Source organism: Dermacentor andersoni, chromosome 9 (assembly GCF_023375885.2).
Source record: "Dermacentor andersoni chromosome 9, qqDerAnde1_hic_scaffold, whole genome shotgun sequence".
Classification (NCBI taxonomy): domain Eukaryota; kingdom Metazoa; phylum Arthropoda; class Arachnida; order Ixodida; family Ixodidae; genus Dermacentor; species Dermacentor andersoni.
In genome coordinates this window covers 48475481-48495883 of record NC_092822.1, presented here as the reverse complement: position 1 = coordinate 48495883, position 20403 = coordinate 48475481, and the positions used below count along the sequence as shown (strand labels likewise).

General features: G+C 45.2%; 1 protein-coding gene across 1 annotated transcript in view; it reads right to left on the bottom strand.

The window, feature by feature from the left end:
• The window catches only part of LOC129383949 (phospholipid scramblase 2-like), a 31183-nt gene extending 11235 nt beyond the window's left edge, over positions 1-19948 (bottom strand). The window contains exons 1-5 of the mRNA XM_055068990.1: positions 19878-19948; positions 18224-18316; positions 14721-14834; positions 11861-11938; positions 8620-8777 (exon numbers count right to left, since the gene is read on the bottom strand). Of these exons, the coding sequence (XP_054924965.1) occupies positions 8620-8777; positions 11861-11938; positions 14721-14834; positions 18224-18316; positions 19878-19908 (474 nt within the window). The 5' untranslated portion in view covers positions 19909-19948. The remainder of the gene's footprint in view (positions 1-8619; positions 8778-11860; positions 11939-14720; positions 14835-18223; positions 18317-19877) is intronic.
• Between the last annotated feature and the right edge of the window lie 455 nt (positions 19949-20403).

Sequence of the window (20403 nt, the reverse complement as noted above, 5' to 3'; positions counted from 1 at the left end):
GCATCTAGGACAGAACAGGATGCGCACGTGGCCGGCGTGTACCAAAGGCGCATATAGCATCACTGCTTGCGTACGTATCTGGGCTCAAGTGCTACTCTCGTAGTTCTCACCTTGTTCGGTACAGCGTGAGACTGTTCTACTTTACCAAAAAAAAAAAAGACAAAGATTACGACAGATCCAGCGCACTCACTGAGACCTATGTTAAGCTAAACGAAGCATTCTTAAACAGTATCGATAAAGTGTCATGCAGAGGCACGTGTCATGCTCGCACTATTTTATTTCGAACTTATAGAACTAACTGCCTATCCGAGCTACAGCCATGTGGGAAACCCTAACACGTGAAATCATCGACACGGATGCCAAACAAGGCGAAAGAGGCAAGAAAGGCAGGTACAAATTTTCATGTCTGGGCGACTGAAATTTGCTAGCAATATCAAATTTATCAGGATTAATTGTACTGCGTTCAGGTACTGCTCGCAATAAACTCCAGAATAAGATCACTGCGGGGTCACATTACGCACTGGTGCAGGATCGGTCAACCAAGTAACCCTCTTCGATTATACAGTTGCCAGGATTGGCCTATATTACTCCGCGATACACCGTACACCGGACCAACAACGGCAAACCCCGGTGTTGTATAGAGACGCACACCTTCAATTTAAAAAAGCGTCAAATGCGACGCGCGCCTTGTAATTCTACCTTTCGGTGGCTTATTATTTAGTTCACGTACGTCTGCACCCCATTTTACTTTAAAAGCGCTGCCGTGACACCCACCGTCAGGTTCCGGAAAGCGCATGCCTGCACCGCATTACCGGTATCATGGACACAATACTGAAACATGATGCTAATGCACTCAGCTAGAAACTTCATGCAACAAAAAAGCTTGCAATAACAATCTAGGTGCCGATGCTGTGCACAGGCATGCACGAGTCCAAAGCCTAGCGGCCATTTCCTTGGAGTAACAGAAACAGATATTGAAGGCATTGCTTTTGCGGGTAGAATGCACCGGAAGCACCATCAGAGCTGCGAGCACGTCATAGCGGCCATCTTCTGAACACCACTGACAAGGTATTGCTGAAAACTGGCCTAATTGTGTGCCGAAATTATAAAACATGGTTACAGCGCTAAAGAAGTGAAGACGTATACGCGAAATTCACAGAATTGCCGCTGGCTCAAATTTCATTGACTAGTTTACCACGCTGCGAAAATGTTGCGGTAGGGAAAGAAAGGTCACTTTTTTCTGTTACAGTTGTTCATTGTTGTTGAATATTGTTCTTAAGCTACCAGCCATGACAATGACGAGTACTGTTTTCTGCTAACTCGTCTGCGGGGTAACTACAGGCAATTGTGCCAACTTGATGACTGGCGCATGGCAGGTACACCCGCGCCTTAAGTGCGTGGGACACGGTTATGAAATTATCTTGTAACGTGACTTCATAACGAGTTCCCGGCTTGTATAAAGCATTTGCGTTTCGTTAAATTATTATTTGCGAGAGCAAGTCAGACGCACTTTGCGAGAGCGAAACACCAAGTCCATACGCCTGCAAAAGGATAAAAGAAAAAAAGGGACGAGGGGGTGTTAGAGTAGCATGTTTTTTTTTCAGTCCCATTCTACTATAATAATTCTCTACGAACGAGACAACGAAGCGTCGACCTGTTTGCTCCATTCACTCGCAACAAAGCCTCCAACCACATCCCGAGGAACCAGCATATCATTTGTCAGCGCACTCAGTAGCTTTCTTTCTTTTTTGAAGCGATGAACTCCCTAAACAAGAGCAACTTAAATTTCTAGGGAATAAATGGAGGAAACCTTCACCGCTAGCTCATTTCAATGCTGGAGAAAGTTTATGGTCGATAGTGTGGTTTTGAGGAGAAGTACGCAAGTTCCTCAAGCAATGTGCTTTATAGATTAAATTGAGTGAACCACGACGGCCGTAAGAACGAACTTTAACTAAGTCGATGACTCATTTATTATCGCGGGAAGCAAGCAAGGATAAGAACGAGAAACCGCGAAGTGCTGGAACTGCCGCTTTTATGGGAAAACGACTAATGCCTTGGAACAGAACGAGCACCGCTCAGCAACAGGGATTTGAATGACAGTGATTAAACGACCGTAAAATATGAAACAGCTCCCATAAACGAAATACATTGGAACAGGGACAGAGTTCACGTTGATCTTATTACGTAATCTGTGCTTCGCTTCCATAGTTATAACCCGCCGTGGTTGCTCAGTGGCTATGGTGTCGGGCTGCTGAGCACGAGGACGCGGGATCGAATCCCTGCCACGGCGGCCCCATCTCGATGGAAGCGAAATGCGACAACACCCGTGTACTTAGATTTAGTTGCACGTTGAAGATCCCCGGGTGGTTGAAATCTCCGGAGTCCTCCACTACGGCGTGCCTCATAATCAGAAAGTGGTTTCGGCACGTAAAGCCCCATAATTTTCTTTCCATAGTTATAAACACGAGTTCACGTGAGCTATATACACAGGGTGTTTCATCGAACACTTTCAAAACTTTTAAAATATTCCTGTGGCAGATAACACAATTCTAGTTAATAAGATGGTCTGCTCGAAGCGGTGGACAATACTTGCACAAAAAATTCAGATCCAAAACCAACTAATTAATGAAAATTCACTAATTAAGTTTGTAACTTTTCAGGAACAAATATACATGATCTCGTGAATCTAGCTAACTTGACATTAGAAAAAATATGCAGCTGGACATTTTGAAATTCTTTAGAAGTTAACTGCTCACAAACTAACGCTGTTCTTTTTTGGTCTTATGAGCTCACTCTTATTTATAATCGTATGTTTCATGTTGAATAATAATAAAATTTAATTTTCTTCTATATAGAAATTTCTACGTGTAATTTTTCACGAATATATGAAATGGGATCACCATACGAAAGATTAACAAAACAAACTTTGCAAGGTCTTGGGCGTACTGAGAAAATGTCAGCGTGTATTGGCAGTTCCTCAAAAGCTTTCGATATTTAAGGCACTCTTCACAACTCATCTGCGTTATTGTAACCTAATTTGGGATAACGGAACACAGCAATCCATGAATAATCATGTTATCCTACAAAAAAGGCCCTACGTTCTGTTGCAATCTTACCATTTAATGCACATACTTCAGAACTGTTCGTTAAACATAATGTAATTAAATTAAACGTGCTATATGAATACACGTTATTACTTTCGTTTAGATCTGCTACTGTAAAAAATCGCGGTTATATACACAGTGTAGCTAACTTGCAACTAAGCCCTTCTTCGCGCCTAAACAGACACTCGGAACAATGGTATGCACCACGGCAGCGCACAAACTTTGGCCTTCAAACATTATGTTATTGCTTGCCGAAGACATTAAATAATTTCGAGTTTTCTTATGAATTTGCGCACTCTCTAACACTTCTGTTTTAAGCATGCTGTGTTACATGTGTTCATAGTTAAATTTCCCTTCTTGTAAAATATGTGTTCTCATTTGACAGCGACGTTGAAATGTGTTTTTCTTTTACTGCCATGCTGCCCTAGTGAACCGGTGGCGTGGGGCTAGTCAAGCTGTTTTTAATGCAGCTTTTTCTCCCTCGTCTCAGCCACTTATGTGAAACTCCATGTATGTGGTAAATAAATTAACTTGAACTTTAACTAATTACAATACGGCCAATATTGCAAGTTACAACTTCTAGCCGTGGAGTTCGCAAGGCAGGTCCACTTGGAACGAATTTTCAAGATGACACCAGTTTCGAGAAATAAATTCCCGAACATCGCGGAGAAATTCATTGGCGTTCCAGTTAACTCTTTAACAAAACGTCGCTTCGTGCACTGAAGCACACAAGTAACTGGAACGCCAATGCAATTCTCCGCAAAGTTCGGGAATTTACCATCTTGAAACTGTTGTCGTCCTGAGAATTCGCTCCAAGTGGACCCGCATTGCGAAGTCCACTGCTAGAATTTGTAAATTGCAATATGGGTCATAAGATAATTGCCTAAAAACTTAATTCGTGAATTCTTGTTAATTGGTCGACGTTGCATTTCAATTTTTTGTCGATGTAGTGTCCGCCGCTTCGAGTAGACCGGCTCATAAACTATAATTCAGCTATCTGCCCCAGGCAGCCTTTAAAAAATTTTGGAAGTCTTCGCTGAAACACCCTGTATATAACTGGACGTCTCAATTCTTTCTTCGTTTTCCCATCCACTTTCTTTTTTGTTGTTGACTTCTCGTAATGTGCTTATTAAAAACATCAGGCCCCCCGGTTAACCCCCTTTTTTCTCGTTTATTACATAACGAGTGTTTCGAATTTGGCAACATTTATGCCGTCAGGTAGCATGTAGTGTGTTTATTGACCAGTTCCCTTAACCCAAGAAGATCACGTACTCGTGACGCCTGCGGCACAAAGGATGTCCTACATCCGCCGCCAAGGTTTGTGAGTGGTGGCGCTGGCTAGCACTTCCAAGGTTAGTTCAAGGAGAAAAACATAAATACCCAAGAAAGTGGATGGGAAAACGGCGCCGCGGTAGTTCAATTGATTAGAGCATAGCGCGCGTAATGAGAAGACGTGGAATCGTTCCCCACCTGCGGCAAGTTGTTTTTTCATCCACCTTCATTGGCATTTATCGTTTCTTTAATTAAATTGGTGAGTACTAGTAATTTCTCCTATGTTGTCCTTGGTGTCTTTGTTTATTGGCTTCTCGTGATACACTTATTTAAAGACGCTGTGCTTAGGACTATGAAAGAAATTGTTTTGTGTGAATGGCTGGAGATTGTTGGTTATTTCTTGTTAAGTAAGCAGTCACTTGAAGAGAATAGGATGGTTTCTATTAACCGCCCTCTCGCATCACAGTGAGAGTCTCCCCACAAAGTGTTATGTGTGTTTAGATCTAGGACAGCTACGTTTGGCGCCAGAAGTTCATCTGAGTAGTTTTGAAATTTGGCTTTATTAACTTGATGATTAAGAGGAACGTAAACAGAGCTAATAGTGACTAGCATGTCAAACAGCACCCATCGGAGAGCAGCTGCCTCCAGGGGCGCTCAAAGCCTTCATTCCCGGCAGGCAGCGCTTCTGTCGACTATCCACGCCACCGGGTGACGCACCAGTGTCATCGTGGTCTGTGATGATGATGATGTGTGGTGTTTTAAGGCGCAAGGGCCAGGTTTGGCCAAAAAGCGCCATGACAAGTGGTAAATCGTGGTCTGTACGAAAAATAGCACATTGTCGGAGAAAATTTGCTTGCGTGGGCTTTAAATGTGTTTCTTGAACGCAAAGCACCTTTGGATCATGCTTATATAGGAGTTCTTTGATGCCATCGAGGTGGTGGAGGAGACCTCTGGCATTCCACCGTAATCTTTGTGCATCCATGTTGAATGCGGTTTTTGTGCAGTGTGTCTGAGAAAAAGGACTTAATTCACAGTGTCTTTTATGGGCGTTGTTATGTGAGGTTTGTGTTTTTGGAGCGGTCGAGAGATTCGCGAATGATCTGAATGGATCTTGTGTCCAACATCTCTTCTGAGGCGTTGTACACCCGCTCTTTCGAGCGGTATGTTTGGCTTGTTTGGCTTGAAGGTGTAACCTCGGGAGACGATACCCTGGAAGTCGCCAAACCGAAAGTCGATGGCCCCTTCTTCTGAGACGATAGAGCAGCGCTAGCTGGAGCCGCCAGCTGGATACATGGCATCACTGCCGGCTCACTTTGTGCGCGCCGGACAGCCGCTGGAGGCCGTGCCGTTGTGGCGCTGACCCCTGACACGTCACTTCGGCAAAACTGACTTTAGGCAGGTTGGACACCCGGCTAAAGCAACCGTGCTTCCTTGAATGAGACTTTCTTTCGGTTTTATTGTCTCAATTCCTTTTTCTTTTTTCCATGATGGGCGCGACCGCGAGTACGTGCCGTGCTCCCTACCCCAGTTTACGTAGTGGAGAGAGTTTTCATGCGATTCAGAGGAGTGCTCATGAGCACCGCATTTAGCAAAAGCTTGGCGGCCTCAGTAATTCTGTGAACTGTGGCCAAATCGCTGGCATTCAAAACATCTCAGGGGGTTTGGGACATATCGTCTGACCTGGATCTTCACACAGCCTGTCTGAATACTCTCAGGGAGCACACTAGAAACAAGGCTAAGTATTAGGTGTTTGTTTTGGTCTCTTTTCCATCACGCCTGCGCAGGATTCTCTCAACATTGATTACGTTTTGTTCGCTCCAGCCTTCTAACACCTAGGGTGGCGTTCATCATGCGGTGCGGGGTCACTGTAACTGGTACATCTTCAAATAATGCTAGGTTATTCAGTTTCTAGTGTTGCTTCTATCGCGGAGTTCCAAAAGGAAGTCGCCGCTAGCCATCTTTGATGTTTTCCAGCCTGGTCAAAGTTCCTCATTTACGGATTTCTAAACAACAAAAGGTGAGATTGTGTTCGTGCTTGTTTTTGTTTTTCAGAGTCGATGACATGAAATCGGGGGAAAGTTTCCTTTTGGCGACCAAAAAATTCGAAGACTTCATCGGTGCGCCCACTCCCCCTCAGGGAGCGATCAGGTAGCGGGGGGAAGGAACTAGCTATAAGTGAGTGTGTATTTTTCGGCAGTAACGCCAGCTACCCAGCATGGAGTCCTACAGGGGGACGCTGCAGGACCTGTAAAATAGGCCCTGCAAACGCCAGCTGTACGTTGCCACTATAACCGAATATGACATAACCCCGGTTGGCTACTCACACAGAGTTAAACCTCGCTGCCTATAGTCGGGTACAACTTTACAAAAAAATGGGTGTTTACTTCTCCAAGGCGGATGCAGATGAGCAAGCCTCCACCAATGGGCGCGCACTCTAGACTGACGTCACGAGCCTGACGGCCGGTGACCGCGCCGATGGAGAAGATGGCCGCCCGCGCTTCGAACTGAGCCGAATCGCGTCAGTCGTGTGCGTCTACCCCTCGTCAGAGTGAATTCCCCAAACTGTTTGTGGTGGTCTATCATGCCTGAATTATTATTGCGAGCTTACAACGCACCATTTGTGCCGCGTGCGTTGATTCGGAGCCGTGACCCGGCGATGAAAGATAGCAGCGAGCATCGCTCACGCTACGCTACGCGAACTGGCGAGAGTGCAGGTTTGGAAAGAAAAGAAAGAAAACGTGAAAATAAATGACAAACAAACTATCACTTTCTTGAAGGCGAGCTTGTGAAAACACAAAACCAAAAGAATATTAAAATCAAGAGTACTTATTTAAAACGATGAACGAAGCATTTTTGTACCTTTCCTGCCTCGATCGTCTTCTCGCCCCAGGTTTGTAATGGTCTCGATATATGCGTTGTTTTTTTAGGTACTTGTTAAATAGCAACTGATTCATCTTAAGCTCTGAAAATGAGTAGTAAACGTGCCATGCACATATAAACTCGCACAAACGCCATGCAGATCTGCTCTTTCTACTTCTGTCTCTTGCAATGAAGCAAAAAAGCAGAAGACGCGCAGCATTGTAGAAAGCACGTGGTTATTTTTCTTTCGCGATCCGGCATGAGCTGTAGCATAGAAATCACGAGACCTCTACCAAACCAGTGGTCAAAATACAAAAGCCTTTATTTATATCGAGAATTATACGTTTTAGAAGCACGATTTTTTTTCTGGGACTATTTTAGTCGCGGAGGCAAACGGCTGTCGCACTGATTCGGTTATCTGGGCGGGGCCTCCCCTTTTTTCTAAAGTTGTACCCGACTATGGAAGATAGGAATACTGAAGGGGGGAGAATGCAGGAAATATTGAAAGTGAGACTGAAAGACGAAGATTGGAGAGGGCGATAGGAAAAAGGCAACTACCGACTTCCCCAGGGTCGGTCAGTCCGGAGATGCCGTCTGCGCGAAGCCGAACCCGCCGTGGTTGCTCAGTGCCTACGGTGTTGGGCTGCTGAGCACGAGGTCGCGGGGTCGAATCCCGGCCACGGCGACCGCATTTCGATGGGGGCGGAATGCGAAAACACCCGTGTACATAGATTTTGGTGCATGTTAAAGAACCCCAGGTGGTAGAAATAATCAGAAAGTGGTTTTGGCACGTAAAACCCCATATTTTTTTACGTGAAGCCGAGGCCAAGAAAGCGTGTTGCCTCCGTCGAAGGACCGTACAAGTTCAAACTACCCGCATCGGCTCAACCCCCAGCATCCCCTTTACCGCGGACGCGGCTAAGCCACGTATGGTTAGACGCGGGAGGGTTTGACCCCCATGTCCTCGGGTACGTGGTGGCGCAACTCGCCAAACGCCTGCTTATGCAGGCGCCCCTGCAGGGCTTGAGATGCTCTAACCGATGCCGTTTATAAAACTGCGATATCTGTTTTCGGTGCACAGTTACGACATCGTACACGTCGTGCTTCAGCTGGCTCGTTCTTCTAGCTTGCCGAATTTCAGCAATTTCTCTAAATTAAACAAACGCTTTCAAACAAGTATTCCGCTTCCTACAGAAGCCATAATTCCGCTTTTCCTTTTTTTCTTTTGTTTTGTTAAGTGCAACAAATTTCACGCAAATAGGTTACGCGATTCTGCAATGACAGCATTGCTACGTTTCACGAGTAATCTTCAATAGGGAAATCGTAGTTGGCCACGAGGTAGAGTTCGCTCTTAATCTTAACGAGAAAACGCGCAGTTGCTCACCTGCAGGCAGCAACACCAGCAACAGCAGCAGCAAAACATCGTGTGCACACACCGCAGTGGCCGCACGAAGTGCATCACCACGGAGCTCGTGTAGTCGCGAACGTCCATTTCCAGGCATCGCCTCGGCCCGCAGCAACACCTTGCACAACAACCCGAATCTGCACGAGATAGGGGCAGCTTAATGCACGTCACAAAGAACGATATCTCTATCTCATGCTGTGCCGGGGTGCGATTTGAAGACGACGACAGAGTGAGGCACACAGGTAAACACGCGGGTGCGATCTAGCGAGTGACGTTCATTGAAACTTCCCGTGTTCACATATGTTCATAATCGTGCAAGCCACCTGACGCGTCCTGTCTAACTTACTGACGAGTTTATGAGCAAATATCTTTTTGAGACAACAACGGTGTTGTGCTGACACGCTTGGCCGCTTTGAATGCATGAGCCTTGCGCCTCTGTAATTTCACGCATGGATCTATTTTTTGTGCTAGGGGGTCATGGCGGCAGTTTTAAAATAATGGTGGGCACCCACAGTTATTGTAATGTGCTCACTGTGGAATAACTATATCTTTTCTGCACGCAGAACGCAGAACAATTTCAGTTCTGCGTTTTTATAAGAGGTTTGTTGTCCATGTTCATTTCTCCTTCAATTGGCAAGTTTAAGGACTTTAAACATTGTATATGTACGTATTACCATTTACAGAAAGCGTAATTAATAAAACTAATGCCCCCTCCGCCAACCCGACCCCCGTACACGTTTGCGGCGAGTTTGGTAGAGCCATCTTTTTTAATGTTTAACATGGCATCTGAAATGCGGTTGCTAAATCTCGGACGCCATGTACAGAGCTCTAATTGCAAGGACCAACTGTAAGCTAAGTTGTAAGCTAAGTAACTAAGTAACTAGCTAAGTAACTAGCTAAGCTAAGCTAAGTAAACTGTAAGCTAAGTGGCGTAATGCGTCGGCAATAGCATAACCGTCAACGAGCAGTGTTACAAATATGCAACGCAACATTATCTCTAACATGTGGTTCGACAACGCGTCACAGCGTCTCACTACCAGCGTTGATTCTGGAAGATGTCCCTCCAGCGAGACTCGTCGGGAGTGCTCACCTTCCCGAAACGTTGGGATTCCAAGAAGAAGGAAGCATTAATCGGTCAACAGTCGAGGTAAGTAAGACACGATTAGAGTATCGGTGGAAAAAGCAGGGAAGAGATTGGGTAGAACTGGAGTCATTGCAAGCGTAGGTAATGGTACAATGTAGTGATAGCTGTACTCCGTTTCATACATCAGGTGCAACACTGTGGAAGCTACGCAAGTAGTACGGTCTCCAAATTTTATCGCTCCGCGCGTTCCGTCTGTGCTTCGCTGGACGCCCGCGGCATTTGCTCGCGCGAGCATGCACGTGAGGCTGCCGCGACGGGATGCAAATAAAAAACAACGAAAAGAAATTGGCGTAAAGCAACGTGTTAGCAGCCAAATAAGCGAATGGTTTGTCTGCATCTAAAAGTAAATTCATATTTTCATTCACAACTGACCTTATATAAAGAACATTTTCAGAATAAGCGGTCAAAGGACATCGAACTACTTCTAAGCGCGAACGTAGACCCAGCAAAAAGTATATCTAGCCTCAACACCTTTGCATCTGATGGTTGAGACGGAGTATAGGGGTTTTAGATACAAAAGTTAAAGATCGAGATCAGATAGGCAGAAGGGTAGATCGTGATAAATGTAGTAAAACCTGATTAAATCGAGCGGGCTAGGTAACCATTTGCCTTCGCCCTGTTACAAAGGAGATGCCAATAAACATAATCAATTCGCCGCCTGCACCTCTGGTGTTTCGCAAATCGTAATACATCTTCAGAACTTGCTATGGTACTTCCCAATGTTCAGGTTTACTACACATAACATCGATGACAAACAATAAATCATCGCATGCTCTTGCTTCTGTGGAGGCGATAAGTCTACGAGCGTTTGGTGGGTGTAGAACTAGGATAAGCGGAGTTTATCGGGAAGTAGAGCTCGAACTTTCTATCTGCACTATCTTTCGCGCCGAAGCGGATGCGCCGATACGAACTTCAAAGAACTTGAACTTGAGGTTGAATATTTTTTCTCCGTACAATGCGGATGTCCGGCACGCCCGTTTTACACATCGTGGTGGCGACGCTGTATATATTAAATTTTATAAATCGCGCTACGGACAGGACATCACATTCGCCAATTGTACAACAAGCACTTGCGCTGCTTTCTTTCCTCGTGTCCTGTCCGCAGCACGATTTTGCAAGTTTAGTATAAATTACCAACATGCTCAAGTTCACACCCTGTTAAGGCCACGGCATAAATGCGCTTCGCATGCATAACAAATAAATCTAAATTTATTTAGCGCAGAAAAATACAAGGAATGCGACAAGGTCCGGAACGCAACCCACGGGATACTTTTCAGCTGATTATTACCTGTGCTGTTTCGATAGATAGATCGATCGATCGATCGATCGAGCGATCGATCAATCAATCAATCAATCAATCAATCAATCAATCAATCAATCAATCAATCAATCAATCAATCAATCAATCAATCAATCAATCAATCAATCAATCTTATTTTATTTTCAATGTCTCTACCTAATCCACGTTACTGCTTTTTTTTTTCAGCGCCGGAAAGTGTTTTCTGTCCATTCATTACTGTCGCGCCCTATAAGGTACAACGTGTTGAAGTATCAGGGCACATTTCTCGCGCTAAAACTGAAATTACGGTATAGTTTTCGTGCCAGAACCGCGCTTACATTGTGAGGCGCGCCGCTTGGGAGCTCGCCAGGCTAATTTTGACCCCCTGGGTTTCTTCACGTTTACAGAAATCTAACTATATACCCGAACGCCTTGGCATTTCGCCCACACCGAAATGCGGCTGCCGCGACCGAACCCTTCCACCCCGAGTCAAGCAGCGCAACACCATAGCCACTAAGCTGCCGCGGCAGGTCACCGCCCTCATGCTAAGAACTTGTGGCTGCATCATTAAATGCAATGTTGTAAGCGGTGAAACGCTGACACCCTGACGCCGAGCAACGCCCGAACCGAAAATGCGTCAAAGTGGGTTCGGTACGTTTGACACTTGAAATACAGAAATCACTGCGTTCCACTAATCGGAATGGGGCATCGATATTCTTTCTGCCAGCAACGACAATTCGGGCCACGTTGATAATTCGGCCTCGTCATCGAAAACGTCCCAACACTCGTTCACTTACTTTCGGTGATGTAGTATATAAACTGGCCCATCGAGTTCTTAGCTTCGTAGGAGTTGCAAGTTTCGATGCCAGTGATAACTGCGAGGCAACATAAAGATAACACGAATAAACATATGATTTATTCAAAAAATTATTTCTGTCGAATCTACCTTTTCTTTCTCCGACAAATTTTAGCATTCATCTAGATAGGAACTGCCCACCCCTCGTTTAAACGGAGGCAGTAACATTTATAGCACACGGTTTCATCACTTCTGTATGTGTGCCGAATGGGGCGCTTTGACCTGCTTACCTGTATAGGCCGCGAAATTTGCAAGAGGCACTCGATATAGGCGTGGAAGTAGCTATTATGTTGTACGGTATAGCATTGTAAGATTAGCTATAGTGCGAAACCTGAATACATGTTCATTATACGCTCGGTGTCATTATTATGCTTGTTGCGGCATTTGTGTGTGCTTACACTATTTTCTGTTTATTCTATTACAGGTTTTTTTTTTTTTCTCTTAGACGAGTTTTTTTATAAGAACTGTCTTACGTGCATCCACTAGCCTTGCGGCTGAACAAAAAATGCAGCTGTGGCTTCGTGAAGTTCTACAGAGCAGCTTTCTTTCTGCTTCTCCTCTGTTACGAAAAGAATCGAACTAAAAATTTTGATTCGATTTGTTGTCGTCTTCTTTAATTTTTTTCAATTTAAGACTGCACCTGGTACTATGCGTCCATGGGAAGCGACATCAAAGAATGCTGCACAACCCGCAGTGTTTACCTTTAAAAAAATTCAACAATGCGGTTTTACGAGCCAAACTCGCGATTTGATTATGAGGCACGCCGAAGTGGGGGACTACGGAGTAAGTTTAACCACCGGGGGTTCTTTAGCATGCACCCAAATCCAACTACACGGGCGTTTTCGCATTTTGCATACTGTTCACTATGCTTCCAGGCTCAGTGGCAAATCAGTGAAGGGATTAAACGTTTTCATAAATTCCGTACTCCGAGGGCTTTTGTACTCCGCTCGTTTATTCTTCTCGCGTAGATGTACTGCCTTCCTTGGAAACTTGCTGCGTCGTTACAACCCCCAGCTTTGTTGGTTGGTGCGTCTTGTCGTGTCAAGACCACCCAGATAACATAAGGCCTGTTCACTTCCATCCATGACGTCATACTACTGGCCCGATCGCCATAGAATCTAATGGCTATGCGTCCAATTAAGCCGCGGTGATTTTGACGTCACAGCTTTCTTCCCGCCAGCCTTGGCAATGGAAATTTCGAGCCAGGAGCATGGAGGTCATGGATCGTAGTGAACAGGCCTTGTGCTATCTAGGTGGTGTTCGTCGTGTACACTTGGAGTGACCAAGCCCAGTGCCTCGAAAATGTGTCAGAGATCATGGGTATTCTAGCAGTTAGTTGGGTTTAGATGAAATAATATAATTAATGACATGTCAAGAACACCGCGGGGAGTGTTATTTAGACTGAAAAATCTATAAATGAGCAAGTGAATGAATACAGCTGTAGTCCCTTCTTTTAAGTGTATATAGCGTTTAACGTAATAGTTCGGCGGAAACCGGCAAAGTGGAGTGAAGTAATTAATAATGGGAAAATGAGAAACCAACCGAATCGTGGAACCTGTTTGGGTTTCCTTTGTAGCAATGGCTAGGATTGGGTGGACGTCTCATTTTCCCTTTATATGTATAGCCTTGTCCGCGCCTTCGGTTTGCTCCGATGTTTCCTTGCCGCCAAATCGCTCACCCTTTAAGGGGGCAATTGATTGCGTCACCTGTGAGTAATAGGCCATTCAAAGGGCCATTCGATTCCTTTATCGTTTCCTGGTACGTCTCGACAGTGGAGCCCGTCCTCACACAAAGGCGGGTAGACAGGGTTGTTAGCGAGGAGATCTGTGCAGTGTGTTCAAGGCGAATGATATCCTTCTCATCGCCAGCCTATTTTAGGTCCACTGCAGAACGAATGTCTCTGCCCAGCGATCTCCAATGGCGCCTGTCTTGAGCCAGATGATTCAAAGTTATGCCCACAATTGTCGTAATTTCCCCAAATCACTTTGTTCTCTGCCGTCCTCGACTGTGCTTCCCGCTTTTTTACGCTCATTCGGTAACTGCAATAGACCAGTGGTCAACTGCCTTAAGCTATACAAAGACAGCGTCTATGGATTTCTTCCTCTCAATCTCAGCTATAGGATATAGTCTACCCCCTTTCGCTCTCTAATCCAGATTGCTATTTTGCTGCATGCCTCTCAAGGTAACCCGTTCATATTTAGTTCCATTGCCCGTGGAGCGGTGCCTTAACTTCTTGTTAAGCTTCTTCGTTTTTCTCCAAGTTTAGGCTACATAAGTTAGTACCGGTAAAATGCAATGAATGAACGCTTTTCTTTTCAAGGCTAGCGGTAAGCTGCCAGTCGCGAAATTGGTTTATTGCCGGCCGTATATATGCGCTCCGTCTTTCCACTACTAGAAATATTTCTACCGGGGCCTATTCCCAACGATCCGTTCGTGCGGTACGCGGGCAGTCGTCGTTCGCACGCTTGGAAATTTTAGGCCGCTGGCGCGTGCGGATGGAGCATGCGTTACCACGCTTGCTAATTGTTGCTGAACAGTTTCAGCTCTTCCGCTTCGGCTCGCTGGCAATTGCAAAGGAACGATTTCTCGGAATGCGCAACGGTGCATGGCCGGTGCATCACGCTTTCCTATTAAGTGGGTGGGGAGAAGGGGGAGGCAGGGAGGAAGTGCGCACCCCCTGCGGCACTCTTGACTTTTCGCTGACTGTATACGTCATTTCCGTTTCATCGTACACGCTCCCCATATAGTGGGAAAGAGTGAATCTAACGGCTTCTGCTCGTCGGCGTGTCGTGCGTCCTCACCTTCGAAGAGCTCCACTTGCTGCTGTATTATAATTTGATCGATGAGGGCCAGGTACTCAAGGCCGGGTGCGCACACGATGGATTGCCTCGGAACTTGCGGCTTCTGCAACGGAGCTTCGGGTTCACCAGCACGTGCATACGGTCAATTAACATTGGAGGGAGTGTTGCACTTCTTGTCATCTCTCCACTATGAAGAGCGTGATTTGTCGGCGCGGTGGCAACGCAGCTCGTACTAGAAGTTTAGCTTTCACGCATAGCTGGTACCGACATCTTGTGACGATTTGTACAACTATAATATGTCCGAATAATTTTTGTGCCCCCCCCCCCCCCCCCGTCAATGCGATCTTCGAAGAAAAAGCATCAAACTACAGTGCCTTAACGATTCAATCGTTGCTTTCAATGATTTACATAAGCAGGCAAGTAGATTATACAGGTTACTGCAGTATCAACATTGTGCGCTTTCCGGTTAGACTCTGCGTCACCAGATGTCGCTGCCAGCTTTGTTGGTGCCGCATGAAGTTGACGGCAATAGAGAGATGTAAGAGGTGATTGGAAGACAGGTGAAAGAAAAGTATTGACACGACAAAAAACGGAGACGTACAAAAGCAAATTTCGCAATAGGGGTCAGAAAAATTGGTTGTTAGAGTTCTTAGTGTTTTTTTTTTTGTCTTTTTTTAACTTTGGTAGGACATTAAGCAGTATAATAGGAAGAGCTTGGTGGCGCAACCCACCGCCCCATTCCAAAGGGGTTGCTCATAACATTCACCCATTCATCCATCCTGCCGCACACCTCTCCCGTGACCCGGTACTTCGCAAATGCGAATACGTCTGATGACAAGCTAAAACTCTCGTGTTTCGAGAGAACAGCGGCGAAGGCTTCTGGAATCGTTTCAGGCAGTTATCCAATTACTAGCAAGATGCTCTTATTGTGTACATCTGTAGCTAAGATATCGCTAAATTGCCCTTTCACGGCTTGAGAGTGTCTTCGAAATGATATCATTTTCATTACACATAAAATACGGTCAAAGGGTCTCGCCATTAACGCATGCTGTGTTCTTTCTGTATCTGAGAGGCAGTTTTAGTTCGGGCCCATCTCTGAGTTCTCTATTGAAATGTATGAAATGTAGATATGCTCACATTATACGACCGCTTAATCTATTTGAATTACATTTATTGCATTTAGGAGAGAAAGTTGAATGTCACCTAATTTTCGCAGAATTTTTATTAAGCACCTGAGAGTTTTTCCATGTTTTCTTTTTAAATGCGTAAGCTTAAAAGCATTGCAACATCAAGCAATGTTTAAAAAATAAAAAAAAACTGCACCAAGAACAAATATCGCGTTTCTGAATACTGCAGCTTGCAGAGTGTCTAAATCACGGAAATTTCATGCATAAGTTTACAGCTGACATGGAACGGTTACCGCGTTTACGAGAATTCTGCGAAAGCGTTATTCCGAAACTAGTGGTACATTTCTGAGAGGTGTACATGACATTTCTTGCACTTCAGATGTCTCAATGAGAGAAGTTACAGACTAGCCATATTCCTTTTTTAGTGATCAGATACAGCGTTGCATACCTGTAGCTTCTATTCTTCCAAGCTTAGTCATTTAAAAAATGTTGAAAAATATTGATGGATATATTAAGAATTCTTTCCTTGCAATCGGTAGAGGCTACCTTTTCTTTTTATGTGCGACAAGTCGGATTGAAATTGGTGCAATAGAAAGCGAGCAACACCAACTATGTGCCCATACAATGATTGCTTCGGAGAAATAAGAATGATCGTCAGTTCAGCATTTTCGTGCATCCTGCCGTCATGGCCACATCCACTAACTCGCATTTATGGTTGTTGCGAAGTTCAGGAACTCAACCGAATGTAGAGGTACTGTTAATTTCATTAGTTCAATGTTCACACTATTCAATCTAGATAACTAGACCAGTTCATGAATGCCCACTACGGACAGCGCGAACATAGCGCAATACGAAAAAGTTAGGCAGAACAAGCGCTAGCTGAGGTTTCATATAAAGGCAAAAGAGTTACAGACAGCCGGCCGGTGATGCTAGCGCAAAGAACGTATATACTGTGAGCTTACATACCCTGGCACTTCATTCGTAGATTTCATGTCGTTCCAGTCCTTCCTGCTTGTATTTTTTCTGTGTTACTAGTGGTAGCGATCGCATCCCTCTATGCTGTGTTGAAGTCGATGCTTCCAAATATTGGGAGGTAGGAGGGACGGGCGGAGAGGTCATATATTTCCGAAAAGCGTTCTTTTAATTTGGTACTAAAAGTACTTTATTTCATATCAAATAAGTTCTCCAAACAGCATGCCAGAAAGCGCAATAAAAGTGTCAAAAGTGGCGTCAAATTACCTTCCACCAGAAATTTATGCCGATTCGACACAATCCTGCTTTAAAAAAGCTATAAACTTGCAATAATTGGCTACTTTTTTTATACAAATGAGCCTGCGGCTTCAAAGATATTCTTATCTTTTCGGTGTTTCGAATGTTCGCCACAAATTACATTGATGATAGTTGGCGCCAGTGCGCTTGTTTTTATATCGGCGATTTCGCTTATTGTACATCATGCTTTCGACATCTTTGAAGACTAACAGCGTTTTGCCATTCACGTACTACATTCAGAAGACAGGGACACATCGTCTCTCAATAAATCCGAAGAAGCGCAGATTCTGTGGACGCTGGTTTGCTGCGCTGCGTCCACGAAGTGGTCAGCCCCCGCTCACGAGGGAGTCCCGTAAAGGTTGCTGGTGTCCCACTCTGTTGCTTAAACGCAAGCCAAATACAAAAGCTTCAGGGCCGGAAGGATTTTGCAAAAGCACGCATGTAAATAATCCTTGAAATACTGCCCCTGGTGCATATCACGCTCAACACTGCGCAAGTGAAATTCAAATTTTAGCATTATTGTTTTTGCTCACTAAAGAAATAATATATCCGCGACTAACAAGCTTGATGCTGCTCACGACGCGGCCGTGTGGGCGCCGTATCTAGAAAGCGATATGCGCCGTGGCCAAAGTGTGCGCCTGCGCGGGCCACGTCTTCAAAGCAATCTGCGATGCTTCCAGAGTGGGCGTAGTGCCGGTAGCTTGGTATGCGCTGTGCGTTCGAGGTTTCGTTCACGTTGAAGCGAAAGAAGGACGACGGTCAATTCGCTCGCTGCTGCTCCCGCAATCCCTCATTAAAGTGTTTCGACACCGAGTTTCCGCGGTCATGGATCGAGATATGTTCGTGTTTACCTGTGTGCGCGTGACACCGCGCTTGTTGATTTAGTTAGTAAGCGAATATCTACAAGTTTATACGGACGATAAAACTACTATACTTCGTATAGCTATCTCCTAATTCGCTATTGCAATGAATGCTTCACCTTTCGGGCGAAACTGCGACTTTCTTTAGGTTTGATCTTCACATGCTTGATAACACCTAAAGGAAGTGTAACTGTTTTTGAAATCATTTAAGGAAGAAAAAAATTTTGAGGCTGTGAAGGTGCCTTACCTCTCACTGCAGGAGCCCCTAATCTTTGTACTCCGCCTGCGGCTGCAGGAGCCCGTAATCTTTGTACTCCGCCTGCGGCTGCCGCTGGTCCTCCTTGCAAAAAAAAAAGGAAACATTCACCCTATGACAAAGAACAAGAAGATTTCCCAACGCAAGGATAATATTTTCCTGTGGAAGCATGTCATGTCACCCAGTTTCGCAGGTTTTCAACATCGAATTAGGCAAGATAGTATCCACCTATCAACACACAGTCATTATCATCGCCAACATCACCGTGCTCATTGCCATCAGGCTCTATGTACACGACACGGTTAGCGCATCTCCCTGCCATCTCCAGTTTTAAAACCCAGCAGCCCAAGTTGCTTAGTGAGTGTACTTGCCCATTCTAGGTTCAATCCCCCAGATTAGGTATGTGCCATTGTGGCACCATTGGTATAGAAGCCGCTAAGTACCTACATGTTTGTCGTAATTTTCGATGTGCATAGACCTCCGATCAACTTACTACCTTCGATGCGCATAATACATGGCCTACGTCCTAGTCACACAGAACTACAGGCGACAATGTCATGCGTGTGATGTATATATATTATATATATATATATGTATATATTCAAGAAGAAAAGTGCGACGTACGTTGAATTAGCACAGTATGTTTCACTGACGTTTCGGCTGGTGGACCAGCCTTCGTCAAAGTGCGTGATGATTTGACAAAGCTTGGACAAAGTCTGGTCCACCAGCCGAAACATGAGTGAAACAGGCTGTGCTAATTGAACGTACGTCGTGTTTTTTTTCTTCATTTTACTACCGGGGCCAGCGTGATTTCTGAAGCCATATATATGTATATATATATATATATATATATATATATATATATATATATATATATATGATAACGTGCTCCTGGCTGCTGTTGCGGCTTGTAGACGGATATGCGTCACTGGGTGTGCGTCCACTGTCGGCCGGTCACACAGAAAGAATATGCCACAGTGAAGACTCAAATACACTAAAGCGGACCCTTCTTTACCTCTTCAACCCGTAAGCCAGTCAAGTGGTCTAGGAGGTCGCGTGATCGCCGAGAACTGCTGCGCCCACGCGTGCATCGTCAATGAGGGTGCAGCAGTGGGCACGTGTCACGGTAGCGAAACGAGCTCTAGTTACCGTAAACGTTGTGTCGCGAGACGTGAGGCTATACTTGTGTACCAACACATCCCGCCGATCCTACGCGTATGTCAGAATCTACGTGAGCTTCGCCCGTGCACTAATGACCCCTCGTGCACTGGTTTCGTAAGCACGTGCACCAACTTAATCGAGACGATCGCTAAACGGAAGCTCAATCACTAAACGACGCTCCGCTTCACACAGATTCCAACGTGTCCGTTCGATGCGCTTTTCGATGTCTTTCAAGATTGGCATTCACGGAACAAAAACCGCTTCCAAATCGGTTGCCATAGTTACGAAAGCGTAATTTCGCGTCAAACACCTTCCCGCAGCGACAAGCAACCACAAAGCGGCTGGGCAAGACATCCGCACTCGCCCGATCAGGGACAACCGAAATGCAATGCAAACAAGACTGCGAGCTGCGCGGAGCGTTATGCCCACCAGGCATTTTGGTGTAAAACGTACAGCAAGAAAGGCATTCTCTACGGGCACTTACGCCGAGCCAACGCAGGCCTGATGGGTGGCATAGCTGGTGGTTAGTCAGCTGCTGTGCTTCTTGCTCGTCGTGTTGATGTTGCTGTTTTGTCGATATATTGATTCCTTAACGAATGGCACCTACCCACTAGGGGCATTGGCCGCACGTCGGCAATTGAAATTGCTGGTAACAAATGTCAATAAATTGAAAGAATATAGAAAGTAAGATACTACTGTGGGTCTTCACAAAAGAATACACAGAAATATCTGGAAAAACACGTGACAAAAGCAAATTGCAGCAGGGACGGTATCCCTAGCAAGATAATCTGCTGGACGCTTCAGTAAACTTGCCAAATGCTACACAAGCTACCGTGTAGCTGATGCCAAACTTTGCAGATGCAAACGACTATGCATTCAGAAGGGTCATTGAAACTGCAAAGTCACCTGTCGTGTTTGCGTAGTGGCTATGGCGGTGCGATACTAAGCCCGAGGGTGCAGGATGGAACACCGGCCACGGCGACCGCATTTCGATGGGAGAGGAATGCCGA